This window comes from Xiphias gladius, chromosome 19, assembly GCF_016859285.1.
Source record: "Xiphias gladius isolate SHS-SW01 ecotype Sanya breed wild chromosome 19, ASM1685928v1, whole genome shotgun sequence".
Lineage (NCBI taxonomy): Eukaryota > Metazoa > Chordata > Actinopteri > Istiophoriformes > Xiphiidae > Xiphias > Xiphias gladius.
In genome coordinates this window covers 879,197-888,817 of record NC_053418.1, presented here as the reverse complement: position 1 = coordinate 888,817, position 9,621 = coordinate 879,197, and the positions used below count along the sequence as shown (strand labels likewise).

Here is a 9,621-nt window from a genome sequence, read left to right as displayed (position 1 = left end):
CAGTTGAACAAGATGTGAGGAAGTTACCTTAACATCTGCCCAGCGGTTCCAGAGGAGCTCAACATCATGATGGTGTGTGTAATAGTTTTTTTTTTTTTTTTAATTAAAACAAAAACAAAAAAAAAACCCTTTTTTTACACTAATTCACCAAAATCTGAAATGACACACAGGCCAATGGACACTAAAGTTTTTTGACACTGAGTTTTGCAAACATTTAATTAACATTCATGTAAAAAGATCATCATCATTACCTCAAATCAATCAAAGCCACAGAGGTCGGGGCCCATGCAAGAACGACGCTACAGAGGAGTCTAAAGAACCAACGTTAGAGTAAAACAGTTCTTGACTGAGTCACTTCTAATATATCAACTCTCAACCAATCACATGATTGATCACGTCTTATCAGAGAAGGAATAACCAATCACCTGGCTATCATGGCCTCTTTCTTCTTTCCTATGCCGGACCAAGATAAGAGGATCTCTCTTGCCGTCTGTTGGCTCTTCTCAACACCCATGTGGTCGTTGTGTATGTGTTTTGACAGGTCTGCTGGTACAGTTATTCTCCCACCTTTTGAGCGGCAGACCATCCCCCTCTGTCAGCTCGTCCATGCGGTTCCAGCATTCGGTAGCACCGGCCTGGACTTTTACTTCTGGCTTCTGCCCAGCCGGAGTGGACGATTCCCGGGGTGAGGCGTCCGCTACCGGGACTTCTTGGCCATGGGTGTTTGAAAGATGCTGATGTCGTACCTCTGCAATTGCTGGATGATGGGTGAATGCCTCCGCGTTATAGAGCTGCCCGGTTGTTAACCCACCACGTCTTGTTCAACACGTTTTAAATAGAAAGGACTTGACATGAAGGTGTGGAGCTTTCGTCTAAAAGGCACCTTTGATGGAACTGGGGTTAATAATGAAGGTAAAGTCACCTTTGCTGATGACAAATAAGTAAAGTGATGTAATTACTTTTTCAATGAGTAATTGATTACCATTCTCAAGTAGCTTGCCCAACACTGATCATATTTTTACATGAAAACGTGATCAGTGCCGAGCACAGCAACACTCGGCAAACAGCCAATCACATAGCAGCGCGGCAGCGGACAGTCAGCCCCACCTGGCGTGAAATTTGTGCCGTCCACTATCCTTAGCAAAAAACGGCCAGGTGATGTTGACTCCAGTCCTCCCAGGGTTATCTTTCAAAGGGCAGACACAGCCAGAGAGCAGCTGGTGAACATGGTGGAGCATTTAGCAGTTAAAGAGCCAGATGTTTCCCTCAGGAGCTGGTGGAGACCAAAGCCAGAGCTGAAAGAGAAGGAGTACTGGACCTAGATTCATCAGGTGGACTCAAACACCAGATCCAGATGAATCGTGATGTCGCTCTGTGTCAAATAAGTCTTTCAGTTACATCTTCTTCAGCGTGACATGGTGTTCATGTTAGCTCCGTTTTGTTTGGGAGGGGGCCATTTTGCTATATCCAGTCAGCAGCAGTGACTGACGTATCTGTTCAGCTGATGCAAAGCTGGATCTCCGAAAAGGCAGAGTGGGAAAACTGCCACGGAGCCAAAGACCCCCGGGGGCCCCAAAGCCCCATGTTCACTTTACATCAACTGGTTGTTCTGTTTAGGAATTTGACCCGACCATGTGCAATATCAGGGCCCTTCATTAGCTAATGTTGTGGCGCTTGTTCTTTGGAGGGGCAGTGTGTCAAAGTTTAGTTATTTGTTTGTTTTGTAGTTTTAAGACTTGTGATATTAATTTGGTCTAAATACAGACGTGTTTTATTTAAAGTAATTGAAACACACACTAACAGTTATAGTCATCATCTCTTATTAGTCTGACGATTATTTCCTTTTTAATTTACAACTAATTAATCATTTAGTGAATACAGTTTTTGAAAATAGTTTTTTTTTTTAAATAAATAAAAATGACCATCTCAAATCCCCAGAGTCCAAAGTGACATTTTCAAATGTTTGTTTTTTCCAACCAACTTTGGGTCCAAAACCCAAAGATATTCAGTTTACTGTCACAGATACGGGAAAATTGGCGAATAAACAAATGGGGTCAGTCTGCAGTGATGTCTTTGATGTGGACAGACTGGATGTCAGTCAAACCGTCCTTTCTGTGGTTTAAGCAAAGGAACAGTTCATTAATGTTTTTGTTGTTTCTGTACAGGGCGAAAAGCCATTTTATCCTTTTAGTTAAACTCTTATTAAACGTTGGTAAATTCAGTATCAAAAGAATATTTCTCAAAATGGAAAAGCTCAGAGAATCTGTGTTTGCTCGGAGTGAAGAGCGGTGGGCTGATGAAACATGGACCGAACCAAAACTGCCAACATTTAGCAGGATAGTGTGAACGCGGTGCTGAGAATAATGTTGTATATAATTGATCTGAAATCAAAGATGTCCATGTGCACAGCCGAGATCTGGTATTTTACCAGGTGGTGTTGAAACAGGACGTTTTCTGGAAGAATCTATTTCAGGATGTAAGAAAAACGAATTTTTGTGTTCCACATAAATATGTGATCTGAAGGAATATTTGAGTCCTTATAGTGATGTAAATTTATTTTTGCTCTTTTGTTTTTGTTTTTGTGATGATTCCCATCTCAGCCTTGTGTCTGCTGGCCGCTGTTTCCGCCAGGTGTCCCTGGACTTCATCCTGCTCCCGGATCCACCAGCTCACCTGTTCCCCATCTCCAGTCCCTTGAACTTACCCGCCTACCTGCGCCCCTGTTCCTCATTTCCCTCCCTTGCTCCTCGGTAGTCATACCAGCCCCTTGCCCCCGGCCAGTTTCCGGATTATTCCGCACATCTCTACATTTGTGCTGCTTATTCTGTGGACTCTCCTTCCTGTTACCTGTCCTCCCACCAGGCTTTTACTACCTGTTGTGTGTTTCCTGCCCACCTGTCAGCCTTTCTACCTGTAATCCTGGTCTTCTTCACTTGTTCTTCTAAAGCTACTTCACCGCACCATCCTGCCTGTGCTCCTGCTGTGTCTCGTAATCCCACGTGGGATGGGCCAGATGTTTGGCAGGGTTAAAGCTAAACTAAAACTGGACAGTGGTTCGACGTCCTAGAAATGCCAACTTTCCCACAGGCCGAGAACGCAGCATCATCGTCCAGCGGGGTTTACATGCGGTTACCAGGCAACGGCTGCGGAGAGTTTGGGCTGCCAGGTCGTCTAGTCCGCTTTGCTCCCGATTCACCAGGTCTTCAGGCAGTTCACGTCCCGGATGGCCGGCGTCCTGATAGACCCGACCCGGGCTCCGGTGGCCTTCGGGCAGCGGGGCGTGCCGCGGCTGTTCGCCGAGCTCCAGCAGCCGGACACCGGCGGGAGGCAGCGGGCTCTGGCTTCACTCTGCGACCTGATGCACGACCCGGAGCGGGTCCACCAGACCGTTAAAGGAGGTGAGTCCGAGTTCCGCAACCGGCCGACGCGACGAGGTTCGGGCCGCAGTCTGCTGCGCAGACGCGCTCCTGCCACCGGTGGAGCAGGTGTGGTTAAGGTAGGAAGTCCGTGTAGGACCGTGCGGCGTTAGATGATCGCGACTCGGGCATCGGTGGAATTTCCCGATCAACCGACTGATCAGTTTGGTTTGTGGAGGTGAATGGATCAACCCTGACACCGATCAAACACTTTTATGACGGTAGAACAATTCAGAGGAGAGGCCGGAGCCACCAGACGCCCGGTATCCAACGAGTGGCACCATTATCCGCGTAGCTGCCGGGTGAGGTCCGGGCCCGCTGCTCTGCTCCGGACAAGGCGTCTCACTCTGGACTTGTCTCATCGATTTTGGATGTAAAAAAAAAAAAAAACTCGATTCGTAAATGAACTAAATCCGCCAGATAAACGTGGAGCGCTCGAAAGTAGGACGTCTCCCTCCGCAGTAGACAGCGGCGTCAGGAGAAAAGACCCATAGTAAAGTAAGACCACCTCCAATCTGCGTCCCGGACTGGAGTAGGACGCACTCGGTCGGGTTTCCTCGCACTCAGCCTCGGGGCCCGCGGCGGACGTCTCGTGTACGCGCGGCTCCAGCTGCCGTTCCCGAAGCACGAGCACCTGTACCCCGCCTCGTGACTCTGCTCCATCCGTTTCACAGCTTCGGTCCCAGGCTGCTGCTCAGACAGAGAGTTTACACGGTCCCCGTCTGGTGGTTTGTGTCCCCCCGTAACAACATTACAGTCAGTCTCGGGGGACATTGTAGTGTTGACGTCTCCTCCTCCACCTCTTCCTCCTCCTCCTTTTCCTCCTCCTCCTCCTCCTCCTCCTCCTCCTCCTCCTCCTCCTCCTCCTCCTTTTCCTCCTCCTCCTCTTCCTCCTCCTCCTCCTCCTTTTCCTCCTCCTCCTCCTCCTTTTCCTCCTCCTCCTCCTCCTCCTCTTCCTCCTCCTTTTCCTCCTCCTCCTCCTCCTCCTCCTCCTCTTCCTCCTCCTCCTCCTGCAGGTTTCCTGGCGCAGTTGGAGGTTTTGTTGAGGGACGAGGATCCATCGGTCAGGACGGAAACCTGCGAGCTGCTTCACCTGCTGAGCGCCCACGACCTCGGCAGGTAGGCGGCCGACGGCTGCACTGCACCGGGGCCACTGTCTACGGCGGGACTGCGCCGTCTGCTCGACCGTGTCTCCGTCGACCAACACACCGCCAGAAACCGCTTTCTCTCCTCTCCCCCGTCGCTGCGACTCCCCAGCTCGTGTCTGGTCACAACCTGATCAAGTATTATGGACTTTTTTATTTATTGCAGTGCTCAAACAAAACAAGTAACAGATAGATTTTAAAAAAGAGAAAACCCCTCAGGAAACCAACATACCGGCGGGAAAGAAAACGATATTCTGGATTTCAAATCTAAATCCGGACTCGCTGCTGCGCCGCTGTCTTTGATCCTTTGCGATATAAACGTGTAGTAAATTCCACACTCGATATTAAGCCAGTAATTGCACCTGATCTGAGGCGAGGTCCGGTAGAAGTGAAGTAACACACTGATAAAAATAAAATAAAAATAAAAACGTGCAGTTGCTGTAAAGTGGTGCGAAGATCAGAGTTTACTGAAAGTGGAAATGTGAAGTTTAGTCGAGAGGATTTCATTCATTCTCACTCGGTGGACTGGGGGTCTGGGTCTGCTCCGTATCCGCGTTCTTCCTACTGTCATCAAATCCCACGTTCGGGCGTCGGTCCGGTCCGCGGCTCTCGGCTCCGAGCCCGTTGGTCCCCCCCCCCCCGAGGACGCCCTTTCGTTCCGTGACCCTCTGGGAGACGAGACGAGACCAGGCGAGGACTTCACTGGTCCAGACACGGAGACTGGCTGAACGAGAGCTGCTAGACAGAATGAAATGAACACGAATGAAGAACGAGACCCAAAGACGCAGGACCAGGGAGACTGAAGAGACTAGACCAGGGAACCAAGTTCGGCATTTAGAGCCCAGGGTCGACTCGTTAGTACAGTTTACATGATATATACTAGTGTCAAGGTCGATCTATGTAATACACACACTATGAAGTCATAATCCAACATGGTGGTGGTCTCTGGTCTGTCTGGTCTCCGGGGAGTGTTTGTGGCAGCAGGACGGTGTGTGTGTGTGTGTGTGTGTGTGTGTGTGTGTGTGTGTGTGTGTTGATGCTGATGAAGCGACACGTGACTCACTGATGTGGTTGGAGCTCTGAGGCTCAGAGGGATCAGACACATCAGTACCTGTTCGGAGGAGACCTCCGGTGTTGGTTCTGGTCTAGGACTCGCTGTCAAGAGGAAAACGAGAGAATTCCACTTTTTGTTTCCTGACGAGCCGCTTGTCCTCGCTGTGGTCCGCGGTGTCGCCGGCAGGCGGCGGTATCACACTGCGGGGACGTCCAGGTGAACCCGGCGCTTCGGTTCCTCCTGGTTCCTGCAGCGCCGGAGCCGGAGCCGGACGCCCGAAGTTCTCCCAGCGAGTCGCGGGCCGAACCCGCGGCTTTATGTCAACTGCGCAAACTGCGAGCGGAGGCGAACCCCGCGGAGGGTCGAAAGCTCCGGAACGAGCGAGGAAGTGGTCCTTGAGCGGTGATTGTCGTGCCCGCTGTGCGACGCCCCTTCTACGCTTATGTCTGCCCGATGTCACGCCGATGAAACTGGCTCTCACGCTTTCCGACGGCGGCAGAAACAAGTCAGAAACGCGGCGTGACCGGCTGCATCGTCAGTTAGTTTCATTAGTTGGGACCTGAAATGTCGTCGACGGCGCGTTTTCATGTTCGCCCGAACCGAACTGGACCGTTCGCTGCTCTGCCTCTGCCCGATGGTGAATTCCAGGAGAGCGTGACAGTAGCACGACACCGTGACTGCATTCAAGAGGTCACTGCGGAGGTCACTGCGGTTTTCCCAGCCCGAAGCAGGGGGGGCCAGTGTAGCCTGGGAGGCAAAACTCCGGGCGGGAGAAGTTTACGGAGGTTTCGAAACGACAGCAGGCAACGGCTCGGTCATCGCGTGTCTCTGTTGTCTCCTCTCCCGCAGGCGGGCCGTGCTCTCCTCCTCCCTCCTCCCTCCTGTCTCCCGGCTGCTGGACGACTCCTCGTCCTCCTGCAGGAGGAGCGTCCACCGGGTGCTGCACCGCCTGGCCCTGCGGCCCGCAGGTACGCTCTCCCCGTCTGCATCGACCCGCCGCCTTCATCACATTCAGTTCTCTTCTCTTCTCTTTGAGTTTGGGAGCCACGAACTAGTTTGGTAACAGTTGAGTCAATGAACCGTCCTGAATTTACTACAGTGGGAAAAAAAACAGACTGCACAGTCTCAAGTATTATTTCTATTGTTTCACCAAATATATCAATGCAGTACCAAAGACTGTAGCCTGCTCACTTTATAATGTGCTTCCACACTAGAGGGCGGCTCTGAAAAAAGGTCTCTGAGTTCTGAAATGGGAAATAAAAAAAGGTCCCCTGAACCGGGGCAACCACCCTTCACTCCTAGCTGCTGTAGCAGTCGTGGTACTGGTGATCCATTACTGCTGGGGCCAAAAAGATTCGATCAGATTCTACTTGTAGGAGATCAGTGCATCAATGCACTGGACGGATCGTTTCGCTCAGCGTCTGATCAAGTGTTAATTCCAGTGAATGACAGTTTTATTCCGGTAGTTTTGTAAAACCATTTCTGTCGGTAATAGTAACTTTATACTCAACGAACGGCCCCGGATCTGAGAGGATGATACCGTCGCTGAAGAGAAGAAACTGGAGCAGTCGGAAGATCAGACAGGTTGGAAAACAAACCAGCAGCTAGTCCAGATGATCTAAACCACTTCATTTTGGGTCAAACTGACAGCGAACGCACCCGAAATACCAGCAGTAGTCCCTCGTTGCTACAGTGAGTAAAGTAGGTTAAAGTAGAAGCTAGAAGTCTGTGAAGGGTGTTTACAGCAGCGAGCCTGGGAACAATGTCAGCGTTCACTCTCCCACTTTCTCTTCCCAACTAGTCTGTCTAACCTGGGGTTCTATCACCGTGTATTGTCCTGCAGGTGCAGACGCTCTCCTGACTCTGGTTCCTAAACTGATGATGAAGCTCAGGAAGGAGGAGGAGGAGGAGGAGGAGGAGGAGGTGCAGGTGCTGCTCCTCTCCACCCTCAGCTGCTGCTCCAGGCTGGACGCTCTTCCAGCTCTGGCCTCTGACGGCGTCTCACTGCTGGGCCGCAAACTCGCCCACCGCTCCACGAACATCCGCAGGGAGGCGGCGGCAGCCATGATGGCGCTCAGGTTAAACACCAGGCTCTTTTGTACAGAGCAGGGAAGCGCGCGGGGTTACGTGTCACTTCAACTGACACTCCGACTCCTTTCGGTGCTTAAAGTTGCGCTCGAATTCAGTGCACATAAACTCCCACTTCAACTTAATTCACTTCTTGTACCTAAAGAGAAACTTCAGAACTACTCTCAATATTTCCACTTCATGTTTACAGCTTCAATTGTGCTCACACTTCAACAAACCCTTGAAATTAAAGTAACACTTCAGTTCCTTTCAGCACGTTCACTTCAACCTCACTCGGTGCCCAATAAGCAAACCTACACTTAAGCTCTAATTCAGTACTTACCGTTAAACTGAAACCTCAGCACTATTTTCAGCGTTCGCACTTCATGCGTACACTTCAACTTCGTTCAGTTCTTACATGTAGATTTACACTTCAAAATTACATAATGCTTATAGGTTGAGCTCATTTTCAAATGCTTCCTCTGCAGCTTTTCAGTTTATTGAGCCCAAGTCAATTTTCTTCAAAAAATGTAGAAACTTCTAGTGTTTCAGATGTAAATTTACTCTAAAAAACACCCTCTGGAACCTGCTGCTCTTCCCCCTTAACCCCTTTATTTCAGCGTTTGTTTGTTGCTCTGGTTCTTCCCTGCTGCTTTCAGTGTCACTGAGGTCGGGAAGCGGCAGGTGTGCGAGGAGGCGGTACTTCCTGTCCTGGTCGGTCTGCTGCAGGATGAAGACATCGAGGTTCAGGCCAACGCTGCAGGAGCCATCATGTACACTGTGATCATCGCCACAGGTACAAACGCACACCTCGGTCAGTTTCAGGCTGGTAGCAGCAGAGCTGGCAGTATTTTTCCTCACTGTTAATTAACACTCTTCTGGATCACGTAACCAGACTACAGGTTTATTTTCTGACCATCAGTGTGAATTGTTTCCACACTGTTTTTGACAAATCAGGGTTTTTCTGCCAGCTTGGCGGACGGCTTTAAATACTACAACACCCATGAGCCTCAGCTGCTGTTGCTATGGAGGACTTGGTCAGGTGTGTGAATCAGAGCTGTAGCGAATTCAGGCTTTGTCAGGTTTCTACAGAGTGTTTACCTTCAATAACAGAATGTGAAGCTCTGTGATTGGATTTTTATAAGTGAAATGCACCTTGGGACTTGTAGTTGATGTCAGTTCAGCCCCTCCTTCTTGTACCCTTTGAGTTTTTGTCAAAGAACCAGATATACCGTTGTTCGTCTTTTGTACTGATTCAACCAGGAGAGTTTCATGTTCATCCAAGACTAGAAGAGAGAGAACTGAACCAACTCTGTCCTTGAGAACATCAGCTGGACTCTTACTGCAGGAGCCCTGGATGCCCATGATAAAGAGTTGTCCTCTGTCACCACGTAACTTCTCCTGACCCATCAGGTTTCCTACAGAACGACTGAAACAGAAATCAGACTGAACCTCCTCCTCCTCCTCCTGCAGGTAAGCAGAAGTGTCTGGATCTGGACGTCGTCCCTGTCCTCCTCGACCTGGTGTCCAAGAAGAAGGAGGAGGAGGAGGAGGAGGATATGGAGAAGCGGAGGAGGAGGAAGGCCCTCGTCATGTACTCCCTGCGCGCTCTGACAGCCCTGGCTGAAGCTCCAGACGGCCGCCGCCTCCTGCTGGAGCAGCTCCCCCTGCTGGTGAGGAGGAGCGAGGCCGCAGAGGAGGACCGGGACATCCGGAGGGCCGCTAAGACCGCCATCAAGGTAGTCACCTGGACACCCTGAGACCCGGATGACCTCTGACCTCCAGAATAGACCTGCTGGGTTAGCCTCAGCTGATCAGATAATAAATAAAATAATGAACTCTCTGGGTGATTATTAATTCATCGTATATTATTTATAGTTATTAATCATTTGTATCTAACATGCACAATAAAATAAAATAATTTTTATGTAGAGAAAAC

General features: G+C 50.0%; 1 protein-coding gene across 1 annotated transcript; it reads left to right on the top strand.

Annotated features, from left to right (window-relative positions):
- Positions 1-1,934: 1,934 nt before the first annotated feature.
- Positions 1,935-9,621, top strand: rsph14 (radial spoke head 14 homolog). Its single transcript, XM_040155924.1, has 6 exons — positions 1,935-3,398; positions 4,433-4,535; positions 6,465-6,583; positions 7,459-7,693; positions 8,342-8,478; positions 9,156-9,621. Exons 1-6 carry the CDS (start codon positions 3,224-3,226, stop codon positions 9,440-9,442), a joined length of 1,056 nt encoding a protein of 351 aa, XP_040011858.1. The 5' UTR covers positions 1,935-3,223; the 3' UTR covers positions 9,443-9,621.